The 14,686-nt window shown below is 38.4% G+C and overlaps 1 protein-coding gene across 1 annotated transcript in view; it reads left to right on the top strand.

The window, feature by feature from the left end:
- Crispld1 (cysteine rich secretory protein LCCL domain containing 1) overlaps positions 1-14,373 on the top strand; it is a 31,668-nt gene extending 17,295 nt beyond the window's left edge. Inside the window, exons 5-14 of the mRNA XM_059255674.1 lie at positions 402-502; positions 1,876-2,016; positions 2,407-2,467; positions 2,573-2,639; positions 2,840-2,970; positions 4,807-4,850; positions 4,938-5,010; positions 8,261-8,336; positions 11,565-11,695; positions 13,976-14,373. Coding sequence (XP_059111657.1) covers positions 402-502; positions 1,876-2,016; positions 2,407-2,467; positions 2,573-2,639; positions 2,840-2,970; positions 4,807-4,850; positions 4,938-5,010; positions 8,261-8,336; positions 11,565-11,695; positions 13,976-14,027 — 877 coding nt within the window. The 3' untranslated portion in view covers positions 14,028-14,373. The remainder of the gene's footprint in view (positions 1-401; positions 503-1,875; positions 2,017-2,406; positions 2,468-2,572; positions 2,640-2,839; positions 2,971-4,806; positions 4,851-4,937; positions 5,011-8,260; positions 8,337-11,564; positions 11,696-13,975) is intronic.
- The last annotated feature ends 313 nt before the right edge of the window (positions 14,374-14,686 follow it).

Raw genomic sequence — 14,686 nt, 5'->3', positions numbered from 1 at the left:
ATGAGAGATTGCCAGCTACACGTTAGTTGGGAAATACATATATTTTATCTGTGTAAAGAAGACTTGAATGATTATGTTAAAATTTCACAAAACCATTCTGAGAATCAGATTTAAATTATTAGTATACATGAGATGGGTGAATATCCTTCTGAATTCAGTTTTCTGTTAATGTTTGATTTTTTTAAATCTTAACAGTATTCATGCTAGTTGCTTAGAAAGTTTTCAAACTAATGAGACATTTAACTGTATGTGAACCTAGACCAAAAGGAATTCATACTAAAATATATAAAGGCCTTTATTCTAAGATGCCTGTATCATTACTCCCGAAATACTTACGTCATGATATTTGCAATGTCTTAATAATCTATAAGATGTCTTAATGGAGTGGATCATCTCTTTAGGGGAAACTGGTGGGGCCACGCCCCTTACAAGCATGGAAGGCCTTGCTCAGCTTGCCCACCCAGTTTTGGAGGAGGCTGTAGAGAAAACTTGTGCTACAAAGGTCAGTGTTATGTGGTTGTAGTTTCCACTTGAAAACCTCTGTTTATCCAGCTTTGTATCATTGTGTATGTTTTTTTTATTTTTTGTTTTTTCGAGACTGGGTTTCTCTGTGTAGTTTTGGTGCCTGTTTTGGATCTCGCTCTGTAGACTAGGCTGACCTGGAACTCACAGAGATCCACCTGGCTCTGCCTCCTGAGTGCTGGGATTAAAGGTGTGCACCACATTAACCAGGAGTAATAGTACTCACCTTTAATCTCAGCACTAGGAAGGTGGAGACAGGAGAATCAAGAGTTCCAAGTCATCCTCAGCTGTTCAGCAAATTTAAGGTCAGCCTGGAATAGCTGAAACCCTGTCTTTAAAACATGTAAACATAAATATAAGGCCCTATTAATAATGCCTGTGGATAAAATGCATATGACAAAGATTTGTGAAATGTCATGAACTTGAGCATCTATGTGGTCACATTTTACCTTCTACTTTCTATTTTTTGATTAATAATGAAGATTGATGTGGATCATTGTGTTGGAAAGACTTGAACCATGCTCAGTGCTCATGGAGAGACATGTCTTTGCTTTCCTTAGTGACTGAATACTCCTTAATGGTGATGAGCAGACAGGAAACACCCATTGTGCCTCCATATTGTATGAATTCCTATCCTGTTTGAATTCCTCTCCACTTTGTAGCATGCCGTCCTTCTGTGATGGTCTTGGTACTCCCCATTCCCAAAGCTACCACCTCTCTGCCCTTCACCAGTGATTGATGTATTCCTCTTAAACCTGACACTCCTCTGTATTCACACCTTTCTTCTGGGTTCTGAGATTATGGACACAAATGAAAATTAGTACCTTTTTACACCACCACACTGATGAGTTCTTGAGATAGGCCAAACCAGGGGTGGGCAGAGTTAAAATTCCAAGCTAGAAACTGTTCTGTCTTTAAAGCTAAAATCTTTGCATTTTGAAGTTTATTTTAAAAGAAAAAATGATGGAAATTGACATTGTAACAGATAATACGGGCATACCCACCCTTGAAGGGGGAAGTGTGCATTTCCTAAGCCCTGATATTACTAGAGAACAAGGTGAGTTTCATGGTGTCTTAATGAAAACAAAACAGTGATACCATACTGGAAGTAGATGAGTTTACTGAATGTTAGCTAGCTAAGTGCTAACATGAAAAAATCAAGAGCGTGTGGCTATAGTGTGAATTTCACTTAGGTGCGGTACACAGAACCATGAACTTGTGTCAAAATCTGTGCCAAAATAGTGCTGAATTTTTGGTTTTAAATTACTTAGCAGGTGTAGAAAAGCATTTATTAGTAACTTATTTTGTTCACATAAATAAAATCCGTACTTTTTAATCTTTTCCCTCTGACAGAAGGGTCAGACAGGTACTACACCCCGCGTGAAGAAGAAACCAATGAAATTGAGCGGCAGCAGGCTCAGGTCCACGACACACATGTTCGGACAAGATCGGATGATAGTAACAGAAATGAAGTCATCAGCACCCAGCAGATGTGTAAGACCTTAACCACGTATCAGTCGCTTATACTTTGCATGGATGATAACTGCCATAGTTTTATTTGCACATTTTCAGAATATAACAAGCATGCTTCAGCTGGGTGGTGGTGCACGCTTTTAATCTCTGCACTCAGTAGGCAGAGGCAGGTGGATCTCTGTGAGTTCAAGGCCAGCCTGGTCTACAGAGTGAGTACCAGGATAGCCAGGGCGACATCGAGAAACTCTGTCTCAAAAAACCAAAACCAAACCACCAAAAAAAAAAAAAAAAACCCCAAAAAACCAAAACTAAAACAAAACAAAAACCTTGCATGTTTTCATAATACATAAAACTCACTTTAGAAGCTTTAGAATTATTGAATCTATTTTGGTATTTTTGTTTTCCTTCTAGCTCAGATTGTCTCTTGCGAAGTGAGATTGCGAGACCAGTGTAAAGGGACCACTTGCAACAGGTAGGCATCACTGTGAGCCTCAGCACCAGCAGACAAGATGTAAAAGAAGTGCTTGCATTCTGTGTGCAGAGAAACTGACATTGCCTTCCCATGACAATCTCTTAGGTATGAGTGCCCTGCAGGCTGCTTGGACAGTACAGCTAAAGTCATTGGAAGTGTCCATTATGAAATGGTAAGTGGAAATGAAAATTATTTGGCAATACAATCTTTTCATGTAGTATCTGTTTTCAGTGTGGAACATGCAACTTATGTTAAGTGTAGATATTTTTTCCTGGGAATGTTTATTTAGGTTTAAGTCATATGCCGAGTAATTTGCTTCTTCATACACAACTTGAATTCTTTAAAATCCTGTGTCTCTTCCTTCTCTGCAAGCAATCCAGTATCTGCCGAGCTGCTATCCACTATGGGATAATAGACAATGAAGGCGGATGGGTAGACGTCACTAGACAAGGAAGAAAGCATTACTTCATCAAGTCCAACAGAAATGGCATTCAGACAATTGGGTAAGCAGCTGAATGATCTTTTCTATCAGATGAAATGAAGTTGTAATAACGAGCTAACATTTCTTTTGACCCAAGCATAGAATTTATGGGAGAGCAGTTGCTGATTTTCAGGGTTTGTTTTATCTTAGACTTCCCACATATAAAAAGATGGGAAAAGCCTCCAAATTCAAAGCTAAATCTTCTTGCTTAAGGGCATGATAAAATTCCGAATTGTCAAGAGAGTCCATAAGTACATGTAAATTTATTGTTAGTTCTCAGGGCTTGACAGATGGCTCTTTGTTTAAAAGCACTGGCTCCTCTTTCATCAGACCCAGATCTGGTTCCCAGCACCCACATGGTAGCCCACAACTGTCTGTAGCTCCAGTTGCAGGGGACCTGAGTCTGTCTTGTGGAATTGGCAGGAACCAGGCATACCCACGATGGACATTCACATATGTAGGCTAAACTCTTTTACATATAAAACAAAAGTGTTTTTTCAATTATAGCCAATTTTTAAGGTTAAGCAATAGATTTTCAGCTGCGTCAAAAATACCCCAAAGAAGACTAATTCATTGCATGTTCTCTCATGTCTGTGAAATTAAAACACGTGAAGAGTATTGATTCACTTTTTAAGTGGTTCCCAAATCTAGTATAGTGTGTCTCATTCTAAAACATGGTACATTTTCATATGTGCTTTAAGGTACAGCAGTGTAGTCTTTCAGACATCATTGTGTAGTGTCTTTTTCCTTCTAAGTAAAAGAACAGTGAACTTCACATAGAAAGCTTTCCTTAGGAATTGTAACATAGACTCTAAAAGAACAGTGAACTCCACATAGAAAGCTTTCCTTAGGAATTGTAGCAGAGACTCTTTCCTTGTAAGTGTACAACTGCAAGAAGTTTCACAGATTCAATTGGAATTCTTTGCTGAGTGTAGTGGTGCATGCCTTTAATCCCAGCATTTGGGAAGGAGAAGCAATTGGATCTCTGTGAGTTCAAGGCCAACCAGGTCTGCACAGTGAGTTCCAGAACAGCCAGAGCTTCTGTTGTCTTGAAAGCAATCCATTAGGGTGTCCCTTGCAAATCAGTGTCCTGACTTGCTATCCACGCAGCTGTGTGGTTTCAGTCATTGGCAATGTCTCTTTTTAGTACAATGCTCTTAATTGATTCACTTAGCGAAATTTATAAACCATCATCAATAAATAATAGTCATTAGTAAAACAGACACTGGCTGATGATAGATCACATTACTAATTAAGCATTGAATTTGAAACTGGTGGAAACAAAATAATATTAAGGTTTAGCATCTTTAATGCTGAGCAAGAACTAGGGGGGAATAGAGGGGAAATAAAAAGGAAATAAAAAAAAATACTAAACAAAGAATTTAAAGAGTGAAGTATGTTGAAATAACATTGCAAATTAGCCATACCTCAATAACAAATGAGTTTTTCAAAGTTTGAGTGTATGTAAACCAGTTAAAATTTTAATACATAATGATATCCCTATTTTTACATTCCCCCTTTTCTGGATGATTCGTACAATAAGAAGAGCTTCATTCATTTTCTGTATACACTTTTACAATAGTGAATAATTGAATAACCACTGCCCCTTTAAGACAGTTGTTATTTTTCAGGGTTTTTTTTTTTTGTCTTATATTGATTATTGTAAAGGCTTAAATTGGTTCTGGGGATAAAGGCCATTAGTGTATAGGTTTATTGTGAAATAGATGATGTGGGCTTATACTATTTGTCCAGACACTTTAGTAAAAATGTTTAAAAGATAAAGACCTGAGCAGTATCAGGAGTTACATTGCTGCGATTGTCCATATGCAAATGATTGACATTTCTTTTTTGTCTGCAGCAAATATCATTCTGCTAATTCCTTCACAGTCTCCAAAGTAACAGGTTAGCTCTTTTCTTACTTGTTTTCTTACCATGTGTGGGATGTTTTGCTCGAAATGGATTCATTTGTTTCATGTTTTAATTGTTCAGTTCAAGCTGTGACGTGTGAAACTACAGTGGAACAGCTCTGTCCATTTCATAAACCTGCCTCACATTGTCCAAGGTAAAGCTTTCCACATTTCTCTTTCATGTAATAAAAATAGATACATGCATATCTGTGCGTGCACCTACATAGTCACTTAATGTGTATGACTTTGGTCTTGCGATATCTGTTTTTATCTGAAATTCTGGTTCTTTTCGGGTTTAGAATTGTTTATGATCTGAAATTGCTACCTAAAAGGAGCAACAAGACATCACATACTACATGTACACAAAGGGAGCAATAAGACGTCACATACTTCATGTACACAAGTACCCCTACTGTACTTAAGGGTTGGCCATTCCATAGTGTCAGAACTTACACATGTGATCATGGGTTCATATGTGCTACCTAGAGTTTGTATTAGTTCCCGTGAACTATTGTTATAAGAAGTCACACTGGGTGGTATAAACGTCAGAAATTGATTTGTCACATTGCTAAAGACTGGAAGTCTAAGAACAAGGTGCTCCTGACTTGGTTACTGATGTAGCTTTCTTTCTAACTTATAGGTGTCCACTTACTGTGTGGCTTTACATGGCGGGAAGAGCTCTTTCCCGTCTATCCTTTTTGCAAGGCCACTAATCCAAGTGGATAAGGGCTCTTCTCTTGGGATCTCATTTAGCCAAATTATCTCCATAATGGCCTTGCCTGTCTCCAAAGAGTAACGTGGATTAGGACTTCAACATGTACATGTGGTGCTAACAATAACATACATTCTATGACAAGTTCTTCCAATAGAAACAAACACAATTCACATTTAACATCACTATCTAGTTCCTATATTTGAGGAATATAATTGCAATTGGTAAGTGAAAATAATGCCAATAAGATTGGATAAGATTCTTCATTTTCTGACTGTAGGAAATATCTCTCTTTGAGATGTGGTGTGGACAACTGATCTTGCACCTAGACATAGCTATCCTGTATCCTTTCAAAGAAATTACCCCCAAAAGAATGTGAAGAACCATGTCCTTGGGGATTCCATATCTGGCAAGACAACCCAAAGTAAACTATGAAACAAATAACTATTAAATAGACAATAAATAGTTATTCAATATTAATGGAAACCTTATATGCCTTAAATGTAAATAATTAGAATTATAAATACCTATTGAATACCAAAATGAGTCATTGACATTTTTTTCAGAGCATACAGGTAAATGTGAGTTAAGGACTGGTTATTAGATCACCCCCTTCTTAGTAATACATGGAATGATATTAAAACAGCCAAACAAGCATCCTTCCCCATCTTTCTTTCACGTGAACTTATCCACTTAGAAAGGAGGTCAAGTTGGAGCTGTTGACACTGATCTTCTGCAGGTTAAAAGCCAGTTAGGAGTAAGGGACAGTTTATCCACGCAGCCTGAGCCTAGGGCGAGGGAGGTGGTTTGACAGCCACAGAAGGAGAATGAAGATCCAGCAGTTTTCAGATTTAAGGAGACCAGTTCTAGTCAGTGGGGACATATTTCATTTCTCAGAAACCCCAGATAAGTTCTTTTATAATAATCAATCCTCAAAACAATTGTCATTTGTTACTTACATTGAAATGTTTCTGACTTACATTTTCTATGAAGTGTTTACAGTATAGAGTATTGTACGGTGTTATGCTAATTTTAGTAACAACTAAATCTGTTTCTTGAGGAAGATGTATCTAAATTGGTAAGGGTAAATCCAATTCAGTTTTTTTTCTTTTTATTAACATTAATAGAAAACTCATGGATGTGATCATGTACAAGTATATAACAACATATAGCTATCATGTTGAAAGTCTCATACACAATGTAAAATGATGTTTTCTCAGTTTTAGTTTATACTTCCTTTAAGTGACTGTTTTGGGGTGTGAGGGAGACACATACACACACACACACACACACACACACACACACACACACACACACAGACACAGCACATGCAAGAGAGAGACAGACAGACAGACAAACAGACAGATGGAGACACAGAAAGAGTATCAAAAAGAAGCAGCTGGTTATTTTTTTAAATCATCAGTTGATAGTATCTTGAACTCCAGGGATGGATTTAATTATTATGGATGAGATGTTTCAATTTAAAAACAAAAAGCTTTTGGAAGCTTTTAAGAAATGTGTCCAGCCAATCAGATATCTATATGGCAGTAGGCTATCTGGAGAAAAAGCATTCCATGCAAGGAGAAGAGAACTGTAAAGGCCCCGAGGCATGAGCACATAGCATATTTTGTATGTTTGAGGAAAAATTATCCTTCATTAGAATGTGAAAAGGAAGTAGAAGAAGAGCCATATATAAATTTATCAGACATACAGAACATATTGTAAGGATCTGCTTACGTAATTTCAGTGAGGAAGAAAGCCTTTGGAATAATTGGAGGGGATAAATGGCATATTTGGACTTGCATCTTTCAGCTTAAATATGTGTAAATTGATTGGAGAGGACCAAGTAAGGCAAGGTCATAGGAGAGGGTGTTGCTGTAAGTTACACAGTGGCTGATCGTGTCTGTACTTACCATGGTTTAAGTTCTTTTAGGGAAGCCCTGATCTTGGTTGTATTAAGTATAACTGATAAGTATTACTGCCCAGTTGAATGTAAGGTATAAGATAAAGAAGAACCAAGGTACAATAGAGGCTTCTGCAGAGGTTCCTGGAATAATGGAATTGCATTGTGTTGTGATGGGAAGCCCACAGAAGAACACAACTTGATGAGAGATACATTTTATTTCATGCCAGATAAGTCTGAGATATTTATTAGATGTAAGTGGAAGTGCTGAGGGATTCTCAGTGGAAATAAGAGAAGTCCCAGCTGGAGATGTCAACTTGGAAATTAACTGTTTGTAGATGAAACTAAGACCATGAACCTGAACAAGACACCAAAGATGTGAGCGTAGAGAAGAAAAGCATATTCTGAAGCATACTGTGACAGGCAGTCATGGTGATTTCCCACGCCATCCATTTACTAAATTCTGCTGACACTGAGTTCCAAACTCAGATCCACAGGGCTTTGTTCATGTTTCTTTCTCCTTTGAGTTCCCAAGTCAGAAGGCTTCTGTGCAAATGTAAAAGAAATAAAGCATAACAAAACAGAAAAAGTCTATCTTTGTTAAAACCTGGAAGTGAGTGAAAGAAACCACTGTGCCAACTGCTGGTTTCTGCAGTTGATCTGTTTCAGAGGAGATTAAGGTAAACAGGGCCTACATTGTTGACTTTATTGCTATATAGGAATTTGGTTTTATTACTAAGAAGCAATGAACTTACCAGCTTACTTTATGTGTTTATTTATTTTTTTCCAGAGTGTATTGTCCTCGCAACTGTATGCAGGCAAATCCACACTATGCTCGCGTAATTGGATCCAGAGTTTATTCTGATGTAAGTATGCTACCTTGTATGTACTCATTTAAGTGTGAATATAGGCTCTACACAGAGTGAGGGGATCGTTTCTGAACTGGTACACTTATTTTCAGAATAGCTAATCATCAGTGTCACTGAAACCAGTATTTATATAAAATATGCTTGTGTAATTATTTATTTTGACCAATTTTTCCTCATGTCTTGCCCATGTATCAGACACTTAACAAGAGAATCTGGAAGCATTCTTGGAAAGGAAAATGCAGTTTGCTTCTCCCCAGTTTTATCTTTTGACTCTTCTGTGTCTGAACTGTGAACTGGAAAGTTAATAATTTGTCAGATATATGCGTCATATGCTCATTGCCAAAGATGCATTTGACAAGTAATACAGGGTCAAAACCAGATGACGTATTAAAATACATACGAAGGGGAATGACCTGCCAACACATTGTAATGTGTGACCTTAGGGCATTTAGAAAAGGAGCTCCAGTATGGATAGCTTCAGAATGGATACACTCATTGCAAGTCAGTTCTATAGTACTGGTTGCTAAAGGGTTCTAGGGAAATTGTTCCAGTGGTAGGAATAGAATATATATAAATATATGTATATATATATATATATAATATTTATGTATTTAAAATAAAATGTATCTATATAGAGAGAATATATATGTAGGAAGAGTAGATGCAGCAGGCACAGGAGACAGCATTGGTGAGCTCTGGGCAGCGGAGAGAGAAGGAAGGAGAGAGGGAGAGTCTGTATTTGTATGCTGATAAATTCAGATTTCATTCAGTGGATATTTGAAAGGCACTGAAGATTTCAAAGCTAGAGTTGCAGAAACAAAAGTAGGAAGTAGTCTGTTGATGTATGTATTCAGTGGAACATTCTAGAAAATTGGTTGCGTAAGGTGGCTTGGATTGTGGACTTCACCTCACTTCTCTTATCACAATCAGTTATGTCCAATCCCTTCCCAGTTCAGTCCTGCTTTTGATGTCCTTGCTAAGCCTCCAGGCCTGGGTTTGGTGCCAGGAATTTGCTCATCCTCCTGCATCTGAAACATTCTCTTTCTGAATTTTTTCTGTCATGATCGTGCTCATTATTTCTCACTTATCACCACTTTCTTTGTGAAGTATATAGTGAGCTGCCTACTCTAGGAAGATGTCGTCCTTATTTTGACCCCTATTACTCCCCGCCCCTTTTCTCACACTAGCCTATTTACTAGGCATGGGGACCCTTGTTATGATTAATCAACAAGTTCCTTGAAGGCAGCTGCTGGGCAATTCAGTCGTTGCTTTTGTCTGTCAAACTGTGCTTAGTCAGGACCTAGAACGTGCAAAAGACGTTGTTCCTTGCAGGTTTTCTCTTGAATTTAAAAGTTTTTCATTTTAGTCATATCTGATAAAAGTCTTTGAAAATATCCTCCCCACTCCTCTGCCTTTAAGGCATCTCTTGCTAGTTAGGGGATATTGCTAGAGCTTCCACCCTAAGAGGATCTTCAAGTCCTCTCTTTGTGAAGTGTGTAGGCGACAGGTGTTGGTAGCTAGAGTGAGTTGGAAGTATAAAGATTTCTATCACACAGTAGTAGCAGAGCTGTAGACTGTGCCTGCCAACCTTCTCAGCTCCCACAAAATGTGTTGTGTCTCCAGTGAAAGCTGGTGTGGCAAGGTATGGGGGAATCAGCCAGCTTCCTCCTGTGGCTTTGTCTCCCCTCCATGTTGTTCTCTTCCTGCCTACAGAGCTAGTAGTATATTGCGTATTCTGCTACTATGGACTCCTTTTGTAGCTTGTTACAAACCATATTAATTCTGCATTTGTTCAAAATTCTACTATATTCACAGATGAAAGTATCATTTCAATAATATATTCATCTAAAGTATGGATAGGAAAAATATTACCATTGAACTCAGTAAGAAAGCCTGCTGACTGTATGCTTGTAAGCAAAACAGTACTCTAAAAACATCTACAGGGCTTGGATTTTAGTGAATGTCATATGCAAACATTTTCATTGCCTTGAGGAGAAAGTGCTGATAATACTATTTTAATAAAACAAGAAGAACACTGAAATGTGCCGAGAATTACTTTTAATTTAATCTATGAGCAGCATCTGTCCTGGATGCAATGATCAATGCGGTCTGGACTGTAACCTGCTGAGTGAGGTGCCTCCTCCTCAGAGGGAGGGGACACAGTGTTTGACAGACAGCATTTTGTAATAGAGCATAAATAGAAGGATTAGACACCCCGATCTTCAGGCTCTCGGAGCTAATAAGAACTGACTGATGCCACAGAGTTCAGAGCACCATGATAAAGCAAGGTCAGGCCCGCTGACACCCACGCTTGCGTGAACTTCAAAACCCTTATGAAACCATCCACATGTGAACTGAGATAACCCAATGGAGGCCTGCCACAGGCTGGGGAAAGACTAGGGAGATGAAGTGGATTGTGGGGGGCTGAAGCACTTTGTGTATGTCCTGTGCAGCATTGCCTCGGTTCCCAGCTATTGACACGTTTCCACAGAACACTTTGATTGAAGCCAGTACTTGGAACGAGGGAAGACTTCCGTGGGCCAAAGGAAAGGATTCGACTTTTGGAAGACAGTAGTTTTAAACATTGAAAATTTGGACCTGTAACATTAAACAAGGCTTTTTCTCCATATAATCTCTGTTTAGTTTGAATTTTATAGCTGAGTATATGAGCATGGCACAGTAGAATAGCTGTGCATGGATTATTTACATTAGGGCAAATGCATCTCCAGTTCATGTAAGCCTGCATTCTGGGAAATGGATCTTGGATATGGGCAGAGCCATGGCCAAGTTGTGTATATGCCAAATCTGAATGTAAGTGAGGTCATCTCCTCCATATTGTGACCATTTCATCACTTGTGTCTCCATAGCCGCTAGCAAAGGCTAAGACATGAATGGCAAATCGTGCTTGAAGGATTAAAAGGAAATAATTTGCTTTGTATTGCTTTGGTTATAAAACTCTGTTACCGGGACAGGACAAGTGTTTCCAATATTAGGTGGTGGAGAGGTTTCCCTATGCCAGCTACTCTTAGCCTCTGCATTCAGACTTGCTGAAAATTGGTTTGACGTATGACGTTCCAAGCACTCCTTTACGTGTGAAACATTATTTAACAGCTGTTTACTGGCTGCACAAACAGATGCCAGAGACCTCAGACTATAGAAGCATGGGCTAGGCAAGTCCAGCAGGGGATTTCTTCCTAATGGTGGCTATTGTCTTTGCTTCTGCAGCTCTCTAGTATCTGCAGAGCAGCAGTGCATGCTGGGGTGGTTCGAAATCATGGTGGTTACGTGGATGTCATGCCTGTGGACAAAAGAAAGATGTACACCGCTTCTTTTCAAAATGGAATCTTCTCAGAAAGGTAAAGTCGAACAAGACGTGCATTATTTTACATTTCAGTCTGTGGTCTGCCCTATTTGTTGCTCGTTTACAGTTCTACTTAGAGCGGCGTCTAAGTGGCTGAAGGGCATGTTTCTTTTGAATCCTTGCATGGCTGCTTTCTGGTCCCTCGGGGATGAGAGGAACTGTAGTACCAGACGTGGATGTCTCCTGCAGGCTTATGAAAAAGCAACATGAAAATCGGATTACCCGGAGAACTACTCTTTTGTTAATTGATCTTATAAAAAGGAAATTGCCTTCATCCTCTTTCAGATTTTCTAGATTAGTTTTCATATTTAATTCTTTCTAGGTGTGCAAGGCACTGAGTATTTCTCTAATCCAGTTATCTGACAAAGTATTTGACCAAAACAACGAGTCTTATTTTCCCTAGAAACAAATTCTCTTTTTGATTTGAACTTGGATGCTGAGTGTGATGTAAATGAACTCTTTCATGCTATCTTATGCCATTCAGCTCATTAGTGGCACATAATTTTATGACTTGGAAAAATTTATCAATTAGTTTATAAACTGTGAATAAACATTAAAAGAAGTGAATTTTAGTGAATTTTAAAAAATCCTCAGTGTTTATGGAACTACTGTGAAGTTCCATTTATTTGCGCAGATGTCTACGTTTTAGCTATTTCCTGAATCATATTTCAAAATTATAGCAGAAGATTCAGGTTGCTAGTAGTTTCTCTAAGAACTCAAAGACTATCCCGTAGAGAGTCCAGATTGCCATCCCCAATTAAGATACACACACACACACATACACACACACTGAGTGTCTGCTTTCAGATGGGATTATATCAGGAGACTATGGTTGAGAAGGCAACTTTCTGTAGCTTGGCTCATGACCTTCCTAATCAGGCAGAACATATAAAATAGGTTCCTGAGTTATGAAATCCAATATATCTTTTACAATCTAAGTGGATTTCATTTAGCTCTCACACTTAAAACTGATAAGGATAAGTAATATCCTACCAAAACTGAGGATAGCATTTAATTTTTAATTACTGTGAATATCCCAGCACTTTGACTGTCTCTGGTGGATCCTTCATCTGAATAATGTTGAGTGTCTGAACCCTAATTTATATATGTGGTAGCTGAGGTTCAGATTGGTTAAGTAATTGATGTATGCCAGGTCATGTAACAGTCAAGCTCTAGGTTTAACACTGGTTCTGTACGTTCAGAGGTGCAGATTTGCCCATGATATCACTATCTACAAAGAAATACTACAGACACATACACTTTCCAGAGCTCGTAGTCGGTGCCCTGCAAAAAGACAGATGACTTTGGGTTGCTCTCCTGTTTGCATGACCCCTGGCATGGCCCATGGGTGCATTGAGTGTGCTTAGCTGTATGAGTGTAGTCATTTTCTCCCTCTAAAATTCTCTCCCTACTTATTGTATGAGAATAAATATAGAAAGGTGTTTCACTTTGTCCTTAGAAATAGTCAATGTGTCCATCCTTAAGTTTTTTTTAAATTATTACAAAACAAAATTTTGTGAAAAATGCAAATAAGTTATATTTTTAGAATAAACACAAATAGTTCTGTATTGCTTTCACTGTCCGCTTTAAATAAAAATAGCTCCAAAATGGCATTGGGTGGAGAGGGAGAGAGAGAGAGAGAGAGAGAGAGAGAGAGAGAGAGAGAGAGAGAGAGAATGAGAAAAGTAATTTCCATTTTACTGTGGAAATTTTTAGGTCTTTCCAAATTTGCACATTAAATTTCACTGACTTTTTTTTCAGAACTATCGATGATAACTTAGACAACATGATGGTATTATAATTCATGATTGTATTAGAGTTAGGAAATGATAGTAAGCTAATACTTTACAGCTTTGCTTAAGTATCTGCCAGCTTAGGTTGTACATAACTTTGCAACTGAGATAAACCAATTGCAAAGTCAAGTCTCAAAATCTCCACAACAGAATGAAATAGCAGCTGAACTCTGCTGTTTTAGAATCTAAGGAGGCAATGCGTGAAAACATGCTTCAGATGCTGTGAAACTGTATAGCGGCTGCTCTCCTTCCCCGTAGGCTTCTCAAGTTTCTTTAGTAAATTTTCAGTCCAGTAAGCAACCAAGATCTCGAGGATTATGTCATCCTCACTGGAGCTTCCCAGTAGGTGTAAATTATGGCAGCCTGACACCGTTGGCCCATCTGGATTCAGGAGCTACTTGCTTGACTGTCCCCAGAGAGAATGGTTTATTGGGAGGATTATATGTACAGATGACCTCAATGTATCTTTTGTGCTCTTGCAGTTTACAGAACCCTACAGGAGGAAAGGCATTCCGGGTATTTGCTGTTGTGTGACGGGGGCACTCGGAAAGAGACTGGAAAGACTGCGCCACATGCCACGATTCTGAAATTTGTATAGAACTGTAACTGTACAGAAGAAAGCAAGTATTGCCAGCCCACCCCCAGAGTGCAAATGCATGTCACTCTTAAGAAACAAAGTCTATAAAATAAAACATGGGACATTAGCTTTGGGGAAAGTAATGAACATTTAATGGTTTTAGAAATCCTGTGTTAAATATTGCTATATTTTCTTAGCAGTTATTTCTACAGTTTTTTACATAGTCGTAATGTTCTACATTTCATATATTATATTATATGGTGCTTTGTATATGCCACTAATAAAGTGAATCTAAACAGTGAATGTGAATGGCCCTTAGAGAATTATCTGGTGCATTGAAAAGCAATCAACCCTAAAACTAAAAAAAAAAAACTTTTAAGTCCCTCTACCAGTCCAATGCTATGTTCTTACCTACCCTAAATCTCTAACTGCCTTGCCCTTAGGACTGGGCAGTTTTTCTCTGCTGTCAAGTTGTGTTGTGCAGAGTATTAAGTCCTGATGTTGCACTTGCTATTGTGTATAAAATAATCCTTTCATTTCCAAGTGAAAATATTTGGTTCCTTGTAAATGGCCTCAGTCGTATGTGGAGTAAGGTCCAAGTAGTGCTGTGAGAACA

The sequence above is a fragment of the Peromyscus eremicus genome, chromosome 2, assembly GCF_949786415.1.
Source record: "Peromyscus eremicus chromosome 2, PerEre_H2_v1, whole genome shotgun sequence".
Classification (NCBI taxonomy): domain Eukaryota; kingdom Metazoa; phylum Chordata; class Mammalia; order Rodentia; family Cricetidae; genus Peromyscus; species Peromyscus eremicus.
Note: the sequence above shows the minus strand (reverse complement) of the source record. Positions and strands in the feature narration are given on the sequence as shown.